Below are 16997 nucleotides of genomic sequence, written 5' to 3'. Positions count from 1 at the left end.
CATTCCTGTTTGTGTATAGCTGAGTATCCAGAGGGTCTTTGGGGCTGGCTGATGTGGATAGACATCTTGTTAGGCCTGTGGAGTTTTGCTTCCAAGCTTATCAACATAACTCTTCTACAAATAACACTCAGGGCAGTTGGCAGAAATGGTAGATTAAGTGCGTTGTGTCCTTAGGGCAGCTTCAATCTTGTGTTAAGACTGGAAGAAATACCTTCATGTATTAATTTTCTGTTCTAGCACTCTAATGAAGCAGCTATTTGACACAGGGATCCTCTTTCAAGAGCCTGACTGGTTTTCCTGCTCTTGTGAGCTCTACTCCTGCTTTGTGCTTCATCTCTGTGTCCTGTGTTAGCGTCAGTGGTGTGTTCAGCAGTGCTTTTAGGGCAAACAGTTCCTGTTGCGTAGGTTGGTGGACTTAGTACTTAGGTACGTCCCCTGCAAGGCCAAAGCATTGGTTTGGTGCTTCACAATTGATTAGCATTTGTTGGACTTGAGAAAGAAGTAGATGTGTTTGGGTCTTTTAAGCACAGGGGGCAGAACTGAGTGAAAACAGGCAATGGGGTCTTGTGAAGTGGGAGACTTCAAGACAAATACAGCAGCAGTGTATTTATATAGAGGAACAATATATGATGCATTGTGTGTTTTCAGAAAATAGAATGAAAATATTAACTGGTTGTCTGGTTTTGTAATGGGACATGAAGATGTGGTGTTGGTGTTTTATCACTTCATGTACCAGACAACACATTGACATCTGGTGACAGCAATTCCAAACCTAAAGAAAATTCAACCACTAATAAAAGAGAAAGCACAGCAAATACATCCTTTTTTAATACTCTTTGACCAGTTCTTTTGGGCAGTGATAGGAATGAAATGGCTTGGGTTCCTGATTTGGTCCTTTGATCATCCTGATTTGATGTCTAACCAGGGCCCAAGGCAGTGGCTGAGGTGAGCACGTCACGGAGGTGCAGTGCACGTGGACAACTCGGGGCAGTTGGTGGAAATCTGAGGCTGCCAATCTGATTGTTGTTTTTCTTTTTCTTTCAGATGGAAAGAATGCCAATGGATCCAAACAGCGTTATAATCGTAAAAGAGAAACTTCCTATTCAAAAAATGAGAACTTTTCCAGTCAGTCCCGTCGCTCCAATTCACAGAAAAGCAAAGCTTTTAATAAGATGCCTCCTCAAAGGGGAGGTAGTGGTGGAAGTGGCAAACCTTTTAGCTCTTCTAATGGTGGAAGACGAGATGAGGTGAGAATCATAATGCCATGCCTCCAGGGCCTTCTGTCTTGGGACAAGAGGATCACTCTGACCTGCCTAGATAGGTCTGCTGTGTTCAGCTCCTGGGCTGGTAAGGGAAAGAGCGATAAGAGGTGCTAACATCGTTGAGATGCCAGAGTGAGTGTGAGTAGAACAACTCGGCAGCAACCAGCAACAGAAGAGGAGTGCTCTCTGCTCTGAGATATTTGCAGTAAATAATGCGCCTGAGGAGTGAGTGCCTAGACAGGCCATGTACATACTCCTGAAACAGAGGTCCTTGATGAAAATATCTAGTCATGCAATTTCCAGCTTTTAAGTTCGGTGTGATCAGAATCATAGAATTGTTTAGGTTGGAAAGACCTTTAAGAGTGAATCCAACCAATAACCCAGCACTGCCAAGGCCACCACTAAACCATGTCCCAAGTGCCACATTCAACATGCCTTTTAAATACCTCCAGGGATAGTGGCTCCACCACTTCCCTGGGCAGCCTGTTCCAAGGCTTGACAGCCCTTTTGGTGAAGAAATTTTTCCTAATATCCAATCTAAATCTCCCCTGATGTAACATGGGGCCATTTTTTCTTGCCCTATCACTTTTTAATTGGGAGAAGAGACAGCAGTAGCCAGATTAAGTTCTAGTTGGACTTTGACCCCTCTAATTTTCTCACTGCATGACATCCTTGTAGACCTCCTGAGTTGCCTGCCCCTTCTTCCAAAGGCCATAAACTTCATTTTGTCCTGAGTTCCAGCCAGACCTCTCTGTTCAGCTAGGCTGGCTTGTGTTTTGGCACATGGGGATGGCCTGCTCCTGCACTTTTAATGTTTTTTAAAGTCCCAGACCTTCCTGGGCTCCTTTGCTCTTCAGGACTGCCTCCCAAAGGGACTCCGTCAACCAGGCTCCTAAACAGAGTCTGTCCTCTGGAAATTGATTGTGCCTAATCACTTCAATGTACAACTTTTCATGTGATGGTGGTGTTGGGAGAGTAATTGTATTGCCCCTGGTGATGTCAGGATGGAGTAAAACCAGATTGAGCCTTTTATGCTGATACGGGTCTAAATTCTGTATAGACTGTTCGTGGGTTTTCATTGAGAACTCTGCTTTTTCAGTTTTAGTGGATGAGCAGCTCTGCTCACCCGAATTGCTGACTCTGTCGTAACTCACCTGCTGTCTGTTGAATTCTCATTCTTTGCTTCATTATGTGAAAACTAACTAAAACAGTCTGTGCAGATAGTGATCAGACTTGTATTACTGGTTGTGTAAAAGAATATTGTCAGGATTTGAACAGCTGTCTTCTGTTCGTAACCTTGACTACTAAGTTTTGCCAACTTCTACTTGTCCTTATGTGGGTTGTTCTTATGCTTTCCTCCTTTTGATCAGTGTGGGGTAAGACCACTCAGCTCTGACTTTCAGGTTCTCGTGCGCTTCTAACGCTGCACTACCTGATTTACAGGACTGGAATGAGAGCAGGTGAGTGAGTGGATGGTGTATACTCTGTCCATAATCACTGATGGGGCCTGGGTATCAGCTTGTACTGATGGTCGTGTAGTAAATTCTGTCACGTTCTAACAAATGCTGTTGTCTCTTAGGTAGCAGAGGCTCAGCGGGCAGAGTTCAGCCCTGCCCAGTTCTCTGGTCCCAAGAAGATTAATCTGAACCACTTACTGAACTTCACTTTTGAACCCCGTGGCCAAGCAGGCCATTTTGATGGGAATGGACATGGCAACTGGGGGAAAAGGAACAAGTGGGGGCATAAGCCTTTCAACAAGGAGCTCTTCCTACAGGCCAAGTGAGTGGAAGACCAGCAGGGCTCTTAAACTTCTGCAGAGACACTGAGCTGTAAGGGATGATCAGCCAGGGAATTGTGTTTGACCTTCAGTACTTGTATTGACTTTTCCAGGGTGAAGTTACCTCTCTGTAGTGTTCTTAGTGGTAATGGGTATACTTGAAAGGGATAAAAATACATCAAAGTTGTCATCTTTACCTATTTACAAGGTATCTGATGGAGTGAGACCTTTAGGTACAAAACAATTAGTCCTCAGCTCTAGTTTTCTAGCATCATTTGTGGAATATGACACTCTTCTAGGGAAGACCAGTGTAGACCTTACGGAAGGCAGTAATTTTTTCCAAAGCATAGTATGCTGAGGTGGTTGGGGTAGCAGTTGCTGGCTGAAAACTAATCTGAATCTGTAAGTCCCAGAAAAAATTACTTGTACAGGTCTTAGTTCTTAAACTGCTGATTATTTCTTAGGCCCATAGGTATGTATTATAACCTAAATGATGACCAGTATCGTAATCCAGCAGCAGAATTGCTTTTGACTGGAAATATGGGTCACTTCCACTGGAATTTAAGCGTAGTCAGAACTTCCTGTATCAGATCATATTAAAGATAAAGCCAACTATTTTCAGCATTGATGCTTCTAATTTTGTCCCTATTGTTTTGTGACTTGTAGTGAAGTCTGTTTGCAGGAATCCCAGTAGTTGTAGTTTTTGTGACCATATTTTTCCCACTTGTGAATTCCTTTTTTTTTAATATTTTTTTTTTTTTATTTTTATTTTTTCCCCGTTGTGAATTTTTTTTTTTTTTATTTTTTTTTTTTTTTTAATTTTTTTTTTTTTTTTTAAATAGATCCTGGATGGAGCTGGCTGTTTCTTACAGTTTCTGGAAAACTACTCTGCCTGGCTCACTCTGTAGTTACTGTGTGATGATACTGTGTCTAACTGAAATTAGACACAGCTATATTCTGGAAAACTGGTTATGAATTGAACTCTTTTGGTTTTTGTTCATAGAAGTTACTGACTGTGTCCAGCAGTTTTCTGCTGGACAACGAAGAAGCTCAGAGAATCCTATAGGATAGTTCTCAAAGAATTTTTAGAAACAACTGAGTGGATCATCTGTCTCTTTGCCTTTCCCCAGCTGCCAGTTTGTTGTCTCTGAAGAACAGGACTACACAGTCCACTTTGCTGATCCAGATACCTTGGTCAACTGGGACTTTGTGGAGCAAGTGGTCAGTTGTGATGGGCTAGATTTTTTTATCTTCCTCTTCTTAAGAAGCTCAACCTGTCTTTTAACTGCCTCTTTCTTTCTGTGATGTTACATAAAACTCAGCTGTTTTTGAGTTGAGGCCTCTTCTGTTACTCCCACAATACTGGGAGAGATCTGTCATGGAATATATTATGAAATACTTTCATGACAGGAAAAGAGAAGTGCTAAAATCTATTAGGAAAATTAGCAGCTTCTTCTTGCTTTCGCAGATGGGAGCTCATCAAAAATAGTATCTGACATTCTGTAGACAGAGTCCTTGTGATCGAGATATTAACAGAAAACTTGGGCATGAGTCCATGGAAGAGGACTAGAGTGTAGAATTTTGAAGAATTATTCTGTGCATAGGTGGCCTGTCTTGCCTAGCAACAAAATGGAAAATCTCTTGAGAATTATGGTCAGAACTTTGGGTTGCCTGAAGTAGAAACTTATTATCTGCCAAGTCTAGTCTTGGTGTATGGTGTAGGTGGGGAGGAGGTAGGAGACCTGACACTACAAGAGAGCTGAAAAGTCTAGGTGCTTGCTTGGCAGTTATGTCTCTGCAACATACAGATGCTAAAGCATCTGACTGAACTAACATGTTCATGGAAATAGGTAAGTTCAGTCTCGCAGTTAAACAGGGCTGTACAAGTCTGCTTGTGTAAATGAGGCAGCAGAGCTCATTTGCTGTCTTTTCAGTGTCTGAATTGAGATGATGAAGATGCTGCTAACTCTTAAAGAGATGATGAATACGTGACTGGAAGCATGAGAAGAGTCACTTTTTTGATGTCATTAGAGTAGAAATACCAGATGGGTGGCTTTTGAAGGCTATTCCATCTGCAGTCTGAAGGTGTTACTTAGTTCACAGTGTACTTAATTTCTTGGTGAATAAGCAGAGCCTAAAGAGCTGGAAGATTGATTTTTTTTTTTTTTTTTTTTTAGAGTAGATCTTACAGGTGGCTTATTCTGTAGCACAGGAACTGATTTCCAAGTCTAAAACTTGTACTGTTGTTCTCATGTGCCATTTCAGCGAATCTGTAGCCATGAAGTGCCCTCTTGCCCCATATGTCTGTACCCACCAACTGCAGCAAAGATCACCCGCTGTGGGCACATCTTTTGTTGGGCATGTATTCTTCACTATCTCTCCTTGAGTGAAAAGACCTGGAGTAAATGTCCTATTTGTTACAGCTCTGTTCACAAGAAGGATCTCAAGAGGTGAGAACTAGTATTTGTTGCATGATGTATCCTTCTGAAATGTTTTTACCCCACTAACCTTCTGCTTCCATTGCAGTGTTGTTGCTATGGAAACACGTCAATATGCAATTGGTGATACCATTACCATGCAACTTATGAGAAGAGAGAAAGGTGTTCTGATAGCACTGCCCAAATCTCAGTGGATGGATGTGGTGCAGCCTGTTTACTTTGGAGGTGAGTGTGTCTGGGGACTGCTGGTTGGCATCCTACTCCTAACTGTGCCTAGGGCTTGTGTAGAGAGGATTTACCATGGCAATGCCATGCTGTCTCCTTAAAGTAAACCAGTCTACAAAAATGGCTTTTAGCAGCTGAAAACCTTAGTGACCACATATTAATAATAAACATTCTACCCACGCTTTGTTTTCTGTGAGGCTTTAACTTGTGTGCTATTTCCCTTCAAGTTACTGCGCTGCAGACTCCTGCCTTCTCAGTTATTGCTACTAGTTTGATGTGTGTTGTATTGTACCATCATTGGTGTGACTCTTACTGCTTTTGTTGGCTCTTCAGTGTCCTTAACGTTTTTTTTCCTACTGGCTTCTCATTGTACAGCTTAGCAAAAATAACTGTCTCTGTCTAAACTATTTTAAGGATGTAATTTTCAACAAGGTTTTCATCATCTTCACTTATCAACTAAAATCTGTGAAAGATATGGGGAAATAATGAAAATTATTGCAAACCTATTCCAAACATCTGTTGCCTGACTTCTTCAGTTTTCTCCAGTCGAGTTATGTGACTTAACACATCATCATCTTATCTGTTAGTATCACAGAAATTTTGTGACTAAAGAAATAATCTTACCATTGCTGGCTCGTGGGCTGCCTTGGCTCCCTTCATTTTGCAGTCACACTTACGAAGGGCTGTGTGCATTGAAGCTCTCTGTAAAAAGTCAAGTCTCTGAACACATGATGGGTATCCAGCATGCAGGGGGTGTGCTTACATGTGTCATGGTATTTGAAAGGAAAGGACTTTAAATCCTTTCATAAACCAAAGAACAAATAGGGATGTGAGATTATTCTAAACCAAGGAAATTCAGCATTAACTTGGTGTTCTGTAGACAAGGTTTGACTCTTGGGGAGCAGTGACTATAGGGACTGTACTAGTATGTAACGCTGTGGTTGCTGTGAAAGTTACAGTTAAGCTCTCTAGTAACAAAGGCAACTACCTTTTGCTAAACTTGCAGTTCTTTAGCTTACTATTTCTGCTGTGCTTCTTGTAAAACCCTCATAATAATGTTTTGTACTTTCTTTTTTTAATACATATGGGCTTACGAACTAGTTTGAGCCAAAGCAGAGGTCAGTTTTGCAGAACTTTCCAGTTGCAGTATTTTTGCAGATATTAATGGTTTGGTGCTCCTTCTGTTCAGATGACCATCACAGTCAGTATTCAAAGCTGCTTCTGGCATCCAGGGAGCAGGTCTTGCAACTGGTGATTCTGGAGGAGAAAGCAGCATTACTAAAACAATATGAGGAAGAAAAACACACCCCAGAGGCTTGCTTTATTGAGGCAGCTATCCAGGAACTGAAGGTGAGAGCCTCTTTGGAGGCTTTAGTAACTTTATTTTTAGAAGTATGCTGAGTGCTGAGCATCTATATTCTGCTGCATAAGTGCTTGAGTATGGTTATTCTAGTCTCCAGAACATACATACTAGCAAGGTGGTGATGTTTGCACTGAACAGTATTAAAAATCTTGGAGGATACTATAGCCTTTGGAGCCCAGGTATGGGCTTCGGAGCATGATGTTCGAGAAAACAGAACAGTGCTTTTTAGTGAATGATATTCCTTCTATTCTGTGTAGAGTTCTTCTTTCGAAGGAATATGTTTCCCTTTCAGCTCCAGCAATTTCTTGGGTAAGTTGTGTTGGGCAGACATGAGCAAATCTGTAGTCTATTCCTTTTCAAAGCCATTAGGTGTACTACACTGGGTGTGCTTTCCAGTAACAAGGAGAGAACCTCCCTTCAAGGGTCACTCTTTGTCACAGTTGAATTAAAGATCTATGAAAACCTGAATTATAGGACAAGGCTAAAAATAACTATGGTGATAGTATCCTGGCTTAAATAGCAAATTAGAACTTGCTCTCTTTGGATGACCTGTAGGAGCGAGAAATGTCACTCTCTGCTAACCAGGGTAAAAACAATGGCATTGCTGGAATCAGTGCAGCTGTGGAAGAATTGGTCCTAGAAAGCTCCAAGGCTGTGGAGCCTGCAGTTTCCCAGGAGAAAAAGGTGGGTGACAACTCTGTTCTGGCAGATCTTGTTAATACTTAGTTCCACCACTTCACTCTGCAGCGTATGGTGAAGTGGCACCAAAAACTTTTGCAGAGATGATAATCTTTTGAAGGAGGTGATGTATTACTAACTGTATGCTCTCTGATGTGATAGTGTGGTGTGGAATATCTCTCTGCTTTTGATGAGGAGCTTGTGGAGCCTTGCTCTCATCCGGCAAGTTCCCTTTCACCCCCTGTGGAAGCAGAAGAGGCAGTGCCGGATGAAGAGGAAGTACCTGAGGTGGATATAGTAGGGGAACCTGATATGAACACTATAGAAGAATCAAATCCAGTTGAAACAAGCTGCCAAGAATCTAAAGATACAGTTACCAGTGGACACCTTAGCAACTCTCCTTTTTACTATTTCTATCAAGGTCAGTGCAATGAAATCCTAGAATCATGGGGGCAGAGGTGCCTCCTTTGGGATCCCTCTTGAGGAAGAGGTTTGTCACTTTGTTAGGTTAAGCTAATCCCTGTGAAACAAAAGTCCCACAGAAACTCAGAGAGAAACTTTTAATTTTATTACTGGAGAATGTACCCAAAATGGGGGAGAAGGGTATGGAAAGTGAAAAGGCAAAGCACAAGTGATGGTATCTTCTCTCGCAGCGGAGGATGGGCAGTGTATGTATCTTCACCCAGTGAATGTTCGATGTCTTGTTCGTGAATACGGCAGCTTGGAGAAGAGTCCAGAGAAGATAACTGCAGCTGTAGTGGAGATAACTGGCTACTCAATGACAGAGGTAGTTATTTTATCTTCTTATTAATTAAGGGCTGTTGGTTTAGCAGATTGATCATTGCAGCTGATAGATGAGACTTGTTTCTCTTCAGTAATAGTAAATAACAACTATGGATGGGTAGGCACCCTAGCCTGGGAAGGGCCCCTGTGTAAGGTGCAGTACCTTATGTTGCTTTTGGTAAGTAGGCTGCAGTCTAGCTTTTTCTTTTTCCTTAGAAGGTAGGAAGTTCTAGGGGTAAGAGAATTGCAAGCTTAAGATTGCTTTGTTGTTAAAGCTGTCTTAAAAGTAAATTCTTTTGTCGTGTGAGACAGTAGCTTGAACTATACAGATCATCATCTTTCTCAGCCTGATAAAGTATTCTGCCTCTGTCTTGACAAACAGTTGTTTCTGAGCATCAGGGGTAGAGGAAAATAAAGAGGATGGACAGAAACTTCAGTGTTTGAGATAGAGGGAGTGAAAGTGCTTGAGCCACTGAAGTTCTGGAAGAGAGGATGGGTCTTGAATTCCTTTACCTCAGATAAAGACAAACTGTAAGAATTGACATGTGTGGTAACAACTATACATAATTCTTAATTAATCTTTAAGAAAGTATATGCTCAGGTAAGAATGGATGCAGAGATAGGGAATTGTCTTCAAGTTTTTTGTCCCTGTGGAAAAATATAAAAATTGATTTCTTTTGGTCTAGCAAATCAGTGGTCGTTGATCCAAATAGTTGAAGTGTAAAAGGCAAATTTGGTCCAGTGCAAAAATAATTATGTCAGAAGACTGATAATGTAGAATTCTAGTTCAGTGGTGTGAGAAGGGAGAAATGACAAGAAAATTGGTAAGCAAGCTGGAGTAACTTTGTCCAAATATGATTAGGATGTAGCTGGTGGAGATCTTGGAGCATTTGGTTCTGACCCAGCACATCTTTCATGTGTTCATCGTTTATAAAGTGATTATTGCATCACTGCTGCTATTTTTTTTCCCATTTGACTTTGTGGAATGATGGGTGTTTAGTCTCCAGTAGCTGTTCATCAATACAGCAGCCTTTCAACCTTGTGATAATATATCTGCTCTTTTTTTATCAGGATATAAGACAGCGTCATCGCTACCTCTGTCACTTACCCCTCACCTGCGAATTCAGCATTTGTGAACTGGCTCTGAAGCCACCCATCATCTCTAAGGAGACTTTAGAGTTGTTTTCAGGTTGGTACTGCCTTTTTAGTTGGCTCTGCCATGTATCCATGAAGGTGAAGTCATTCTTATCCCTTAATAGCCAATAAAAGAACATACATAGCAGCTTTACTCCTCTTGCACCAACTGTCGATGACTACTAGACAGAACAACCCCAATTCACTATTTTATAGACAACAGTTACACAAAGAATAAAAAAGCCTGACTGCTTGGAAGAGCGTATGTTGTTTGTAAGCATATTGTGTTACTAATGTGTTATAGCTGAATATATTGTTCTCGGAGCTGGAAAAAACATTGCCAAGGTATCAGTGTGGGGGTTTTTGATACCCAATGGTTTGCATTGCTTCTAGATGACCTTGAAAAGAGGAGACGTCTGCGGCAGAAGAAAGCTCGTGACGAACGGCGACGTGAACGCAGAATTGAGATGGAAGAAAACAAGAAACAGGGCAAATGTAAGTGGTGATCGTGTATAACTGATGGATTTCCAGTCATCTTTAGGCGCTGAGCTGATTTCTTGAGCTATAGGATGAACTCTAAGGCCTTTGGTTTGTAGTGAGTGCTTAGAAAAAGATTACAAGGGATTAGAAACGATGTCTGTAGAGTGAAAGATAGAAGCTGTTTTAGTCAGGATGTTAAATGGTGTTATGCTATATACTTGCACATTGTGGGAGAGACAGAGGGCATTTGGGGGTGCAGCTGTATCTCCACGGTGTACATAGGTCTCAGGATTCTTAGTTTCTGTTTTTATAGTAATCACGATATAGCGTGAAAAGTGAAGAAGGAAAAAAAATGCCTAGGGACAGTTTCCATCCAGCAGCAGGACTTGTACTGGTCTCTAAAATAGGGGGTGGAAGGAAAATTGAGTTGGCACATCCTAGACTCTTGAAGCACTTGCATATTGACAGTCCTCCTCCACGCTGTGTAGTGCTTTAATTTAACACCTCTTTCTAGATCCAGAGGTCCATATTGCTTTAGAGAATCTGCAGCAGTTCCCTGCTTTTACCTCTTGTCCCAGAGAAACTACCAGCATTGATCATCGGAGCTTCTGTCTGTCTCCTCTTGGCAGAAGCCCTGTGTATCAGACAGGTGAGCATCTGGAAAAACACGTCACAGCCAGCTCTTGATTGTTCTTTTGGGATCTACTGCTTGGGTCATCCCACTAAACTTTCTTAAATGCTGATCAAAGACATCCTATTTTGCCTGTGAGGTCATATACAAAAGGCTGACATGGCTAAAAAACATTCTGGTCCTTTGTCTGCTTTTTACTACCTCTACTTCAGTGACAGTATGAGATCTGCACTATAGTTACCCCATCTTTTAAATCTTTGTTAAGGCAGAATAAAAGAAAGGAAAATAGTTTTCCAAAAAGGAAAGCAAAGTGTGTATGCCAGGAAAACACTACTGGCATGTTTTCTTTCTATCCTCTCCATCTTCTCCACTAAAATAAAACACAGCTGATGAGTATTCAGGCTGTTGTCCAGTGTTGCTTTACTAAGTGTTTTATCTTGCAGTTCATTAAAAAAAAAAATTAAGTAGATACTGTTCTTAAAAGTTTTTCTCATCCCCCCAAAAAGCACACCCACCCACCCCCCACCTCAAAATAAGCAATGCCCCCAAAAAACCCTCACAAAACATCAAAGACAAACAAAACCCACGAAAAAAAACCATTAAATCTTCCTTAAATAAGAGTATTGAGAAAATTTGAGAGGTCCCACTGTGTTACTGATAGATGGAACTGATGTGAGAAAACTGGCTAAGATAACATGAGATAATGCATAAGATAATAAAGCTTTATTTCTGCTTCAGCCTGATAAACAGCAGAATGAGTGTCTCTGCCAAATGCAACTGGCTTTAATTGCCTGCTGCTTTCTCTGTAGAGTCTGTTCCAACTCCACTGTCACCTGCTGCCAGCCAGGTCAGCCCATTGCTCTGTGGGAGTTTGGAAGAGGAGTCTCCCTTCCCTTCCTTTGCCCAGGTAAGCCATGTAGCAGAGTAAATCTTGTCAGAATTACTTCTTAGTTGGGGATTAGTCTGAGAACACAACTGCTTCCCCCACAAAAACAATGTGGGATAAATCTTACGGAGGCAGCATAGGGGTTGTTGAGTGCTTCAAGGGGTTCCTGTATGGTTTTTTTTCCACTGAAGGGGTATGCAGGATTGTTTTAGTAAATGGGATTTAATAATATCTTACAACTTCTTTTTATAGATGTTGAGAGTTGGAAAGGCAAAACCAGAAACATGGCCCAAACCTGCTCCGAAGACAAGAGGTGAGAAAATTTGGTATTACTTTTCAGGTTCTTTACCATGAATCTAAATCTAAGAGATCCTATCGCTTGACAAGAAACATCTGGAGTGTGGAGGCACATTTGCACTGCAAATGTTTTATACAGCCTTCTGCCTCTCAAGGCCCTTTCCTTCTTTCAGATGAGAATGCTCTAGCTCTCCCTGTGCCAGTGGATAGTGATGGAGAAAGCGACAGCTCTGACCGCATACCTGTGCCCAGCTTCCAGAATTCCTTCAGCCAAGCGATTGAGGCAGCCCTCCTGAAACTGGACAAACCGTCCACAGCTGCTCATTTGTCAGGTAGGGGTAGGGGGGGGGAGTGAAAAAATAGACTGTTTCCCTTTCTTCCCCTGGGAGAAGTGAGAGCAGCAATATTGGGGACTGAAAATTGGCCACAGAACAGTGCTGAAAATTGTCCGGTGGTGGTTTCTGAACAGCTTGACTAAAGCTTCTGTTAGCTTAAAGCAGCTCCCCTAGTGAGAGCTGAGATCTCCAACTAGCAGAGAATCCTGTTAGGACAAAGATGGCTTTTGACAATCATGTATGCCATGTTTTTATTAGAACTTAATTTAAACTTTGTCTCAAGGAAGTTTAGGTTATGCACTTTTAAACTACAAATACCTGAGCTGCTGAACTATCACTTAAGTTTGGCCAAAATGTCAAGGTAACTGCTAGCTGAAATTTCAAATTGGGATGAACTTAAACCTCCAAGGCTGTTGCTGGCTGATAAAACTCATTTCTGATGCTCAGTTCTGATGTTTAGCTCTGGCTTCTGTTTGAGACTGCACTGAATGATGGAGACAGTTGGGGGGAAGGGCCTTGGAGTTTCAGTGAGGTTGAGTCTCAGCTCCAGTTGTAGTGGTTTTTGGACACCGATGGAAGCAATACCTGCCTTGAAAGGTAGACTGCTACCCACTTGCAGTCCTGGGATCTGCAGTTGCAGCAGCAACTTTATAATCAGTTAGGCATGTTTATAGGTGCGGATTAAGTGTGATGGTGTCGTCTCCCTTTATTTGTCTGCAGTCATTTTTGTGCTAAAATCAAACTACCTGGTGCTCAGTGAGTTCATAGGAAGTGTCATGGACCTGTAGGAGTCATTTAGGCTAGGGAAGACTGTTTATCATTACTGTGTAATGTTCCTGTTCCATGAGAAGAATGACAGTATCATTTTAATTCTTCACAGAGGAAAAGGGAGGCAAGAAAAGAAAGAAACAGAAGCAGAAGCTATTGTTCAGCACCTCTGTTGTTCACACAAAGTAATCCTGCTGTTCAAGAGAAGTTTCCTCTCCTGGTTTTCTTTTAATTTTGCTTTGGTTTGCTGCTATAGATTAAGTATTTAAATTTGAACAGACTAAACTTGTGTTTCCAGGGCTTCTGGGGGGTTCAGGAGGAAACCATGAACAGTATATGTTGAAGTAGGATTTTATTTTTTTGATTCCAACTGCTTAATCAGTTCATACTGAAACAGAGTTTTGAAAGAAACAACTCGGAGACAAATCAGCCACGGTCTCTAGTGTGTGCCAGGTTGGTTCTTTTTGGCCTAATAGGCAGTGTGAAAGTTTTTACAGCTGTGTGGCACTGCCAAAATACTGCAATACTAACTAAGTGCAGAGAGCCTTTATTTCCCTAGAAGTATTCATGGGCAGAAGTCCACCTGACACTGACAGTAGCGCTGTTTCAGTAAAGCTGTCAAACTGCTCTCTTGAGAAACTGGTTTCTGCTGCACTGGAAATAGGCAAAAGAGTTTACTGGCTTTAGAGTGTTAGCTGCTATTATCTGTTCTTTTTCTAAAGAGCAAGAATTTCTCCTGTTCTCCTGGCTTGGAAAGGTTGAAAGCTGAGGTGAGCATAGAGCAGAACTTGGCTACTTTGTTTTGAAGTGACTCTTGATGGATTTGTGCATTTGAAATGTGTCCTGGTGCTGGTGGTAGAAGGCACCTCCTGGCTTCTCTCAGTTGTTCAACTCTGGTTTAATGTGGGTGAGTGAAGCTGCTAATTTTTTTTGCTTTTCTGCCAACTATGGGCTACACATTCTTTGTAACCTGATCATCTAGAATAAACACTCCACCCTAGGGCTCTTGTAACTACCTGAATGGTGTTCAGACACTAGCTGCTCTGGAGTTGGAAGAACAACTGATAGCTGGAGTCTGTAGCTGATTTTTATCCCCCAGCAAGAAACTGGGTTCTTTGTACTGGGATAAGGGCCTGTATCTGCTTGGTTCTGGGATGTAAGTTGATCTGCACTAAGCACCTCTCTGGCTATAACCATGTGTCTTCTGGACCCCTCCCCACTCTTTCTTTGGGTGGTCACATTCTGCACTGCTTGTGGTTTGATTTGAGCTTATGAGTTCAGTGGTGTCGATTTTGTTGAATAAAATGAACTATAGGTGTCATGTACCAGTCAAGGCCAACAGTTGCAATAAATCATACGCACATGCACTTAGAGTACTGCACACTTCCTGAGCTAGAGCTGAACTTTCACACCAACATGGAGCACAAGAACACATAGTTGCACAGATTCTGCTGACAGAATTCATGGCAGGGAGCTGGAGTAAAGTACCACATAACTTGCAACATGAGACTGATGGTGTCTTCTGTTATCCTTGGCCCCACTTGCACCCATGGTCTGCCTGTATGTGCACAGGCTTTAAAAAGCTGATGTGCTCCTCCCTCTGACACTGGTACTGATCTGAGAAAGGATGAGTGTGTTATATACCTGACTCCAGCAGTCACAGACACCACTGGCAGTCATTAGTTGTGTCTATCTAAGAGCTTTATGTCAATACACTGATTTTGAAGCAATAGGCTCCCAGTTAAACCAGTGCTTCCTTGAGGAACTTAAGCATGTGTGCATGGGAAGCCAGTACTGCAGAGTATACTTCCCAAAACTCTCTGTGGCTGTGAACCAGAAAGAAGAGGAGAGGTAAAGAAATCTTCAACTGCTACAGGAGGACATAGGAAACACCATTCTTTGAAAGCAGCTTGACTATGCGCTTGGTCACAATTAACTACACTGGATGGAAAGACAGCACAGCTTGGCAAGGGATTGCAAAGAAACTGAGGTGAGATGCCTGGAAGTCGTAATGCATCTTGCTGTTAATGCTTTATGTGCTCTTGGAAAATCTTGGTGAGGGCTGAGAAAGCACCCAAGTAAGAAAGAGTCAAGTATGCAGTTAACTGCATTCACAGTACCATTGGTTCCTATTTGTACTAGTCATTTTAAGCCATGGAACAGGAGTAACTACTTAAGTGTCTAACCAGTATCTGTTGTGTTCTATTATCTCTGCACATTTATAGTCAACTTTTCTTTGCATTGGGAAGGGAGACAGAGTAACTGGAGCTGGTGTAACTCGCCTCCGCATCTCACAGGCACTAGAGCAAGGGAAATGATGTGGGCAAGGAAGACTTGTCTCTTCTGCAGGTGCAGTCTCCACAGGACAGCATCTTCAAGTTTTCCTATCTTGTTTTCCTATGGATTCAAGAGATAATACCAGCAATGCTACTTTCTTGTAACTGATTGGTGTAAACATAATAAATATCTAAGCAGTACTTGTACTTCAGAGTTTTATAATGGGTTGGAGTTGAGCATTACAGCTCTGCCTTGGGCTCAGCATTATCTCTGCTCATGTATGCACAACTGATGCTTTTGTGACTCAAACCAGTGGCTAACCCTGCGGATAACATGCACTTGAAAGTAAAAAGAGTTAGGTGTTAATGCTTTTTCCGTACCGAAGGAGAATAACTACATTCCTTGTCTATGCCAAGTGCCTAAAGCTCAGTTCTACCTCAGCATGTGAAGATCACATCGAGCTGCTACGCTCCCTTTGGAGTGCAGGTGATTTTGACTCAAGTGAAACAGGCAAGTTAAAGTTAGTTACTTCTTAAGTAAAAACTAGATTTTATTTTAATTTACTTAAAAACACTTGGAATGGGGGAATGAAGTCTGAATATGAACAGATGCTTTTTCTGTCCTTTGCTTAACACTGAGGATAATTTGATTACACAAGTACAGGACAGAGGTGAACAGTAACAAGTAATGTTCAGTCTGTCTCTGTGCCATCATCATCATCATCTTCATTTCCACTTGGACACTGCTCTTCTGTAAGGGAGCAGCTCAGCAGGGACTTCTGTACACACCGTCTTTCCTCTGCAATAAAGAGAGCAACGGAGGGTCAATACTTGATCTCTTCACATACACTGGAATATTCTGAACTTCTAAAGAAAGGAGTATTTCTTAGTTCAAGAATGCATAAGTAGCCCAGCATATCCTACACCCCCCCGGGAATTGAGGCTGCTTTTTAGGAAGGCAGCTGGAGGAGCTCACCTTCATTTGTACACTTTTGCAGCAACATCAGCAGCTGTCTTCTGTTATACTCAATCAGGAATTTCTGACATGTTCTTATGGTACCTGTAGAAGTCACAAGAATATATTACAATCTACATGCACAAGTGGTTCAGAGCTGTTAGTATGTTTTCCAAAGCTTATTCCGTCAAGTGACAAATACCCCAGGCAGTGACTTTATTAATGCCAGTGCTAAGAAGGGGATGTAGACATCCTCACTGTTGAGATTAAGTGGGGCAATTCCTAACATGTAGTGCTTGTTATTTGCCCTAAGTGGTTAATTGTAAGGACACAGACTATACTTTGAAAATACATTTTAAAAAAAATAGTAGAATATTGGCTGCTCTGGTTTTGCGTTCAGTGCAATGAAGATTCAAGGAGAATTAGTAAGGGTTTCAACAAACTGCTGCCTATTCCTTACATAGATCTGCTAGAAGTTAAGCTGGGGATGCGTGTGGTGCACCTGTGGCACCACAGCAGGTAGAGGGGCTTCTCCCACACTAGCAGGCCTGGAAGGTGCGGTGAAGCTCCACGGGCACCCTGCAGGCACCAGACCCTGCCCCCAGGCGCGGGGCGGCTGAGGCTGACCTCCGACGTGCAGCGTGTTGAGGAAGCAGGGGTACCGCTGGTTCCGGCTCTCCAGCTGCCTCACGAAGGGGAGCGCGGAGCA

The 16997-nt window shown here is 42.1% G+C and overlaps 1 protein-coding gene across 1 annotated transcript; it reads left to right on the top strand.

Moving 5' to 3' along the window:
* Window positions 1-1050: 1050 nt before the first annotated feature.
* On the top strand, window positions 1051-13468 carry RNF10 (ring finger protein 10). Its single transcript, XM_010018011.1, has 16 exons — window positions 1051-1247; window positions 2842-3041; window positions 4170-4260; window positions 5305-5489; window positions 5566-5702; window positions 6892-7052; window positions 7621-7749; window positions 7906-8164; window positions 8397-8530; window positions 9598-9715; window positions 10054-10155; window positions 10655-10789; window positions 11581-11678; window positions 11910-11970; window positions 12128-12286; window positions 13170-13468. Exons 1-16 carry the CDS (start codon window positions 1173-1175, stop codon window positions 13244-13246), a joined length of 2121 nt encoding a protein of 706 aa, XP_010016313.1. The 5' UTR covers window positions 1051-1172; the 3' UTR covers window positions 13247-13468.
* The last annotated feature ends 3529 nt before the right edge of the window (window positions 13469-16997 follow it).

This window comes from Nestor notabilis, unplaced genomic scaffold (genome assembly GCF_000696875.1).
Source record: "Nestor notabilis isolate BGI_N333 unplaced genomic scaffold, ASM69687v1 scaffold1167, whole genome shotgun sequence".
NCBI classification, from domain to species: domain Eukaryota; kingdom Metazoa; phylum Chordata; class Aves; order Psittaciformes; family Psittacidae; genus Nestor; species Nestor notabilis.
This window is presented reverse-complemented; position numbering and strand designations above follow the sequence as displayed.

Bases quoted from the DNA above. Each gene is read 5' to 3' on its own strand.
- RNF10 (XM_010018011.1), top strand. From the start codon at position 1,173: ATGCCTCCTCAAAGGGGAGGTAGTGGTGGAAGTGGCAAACCTTTTAGC. The intron at 4,261-5,304 runs GTCAGTTGTGAT...GTGCCATTTCAG, and splicing joins GGGACTTTGTGGAGCAAGTG to CGAATCTGTAGCCATGAAGT. The intron at 7,053-7,620 runs GTGAGAGCCTCT...GATGACCTGTAG, and splicing joins CAGCTATCCAGGAACTGAAG to GAGCGAGAAATGTCACTCTC.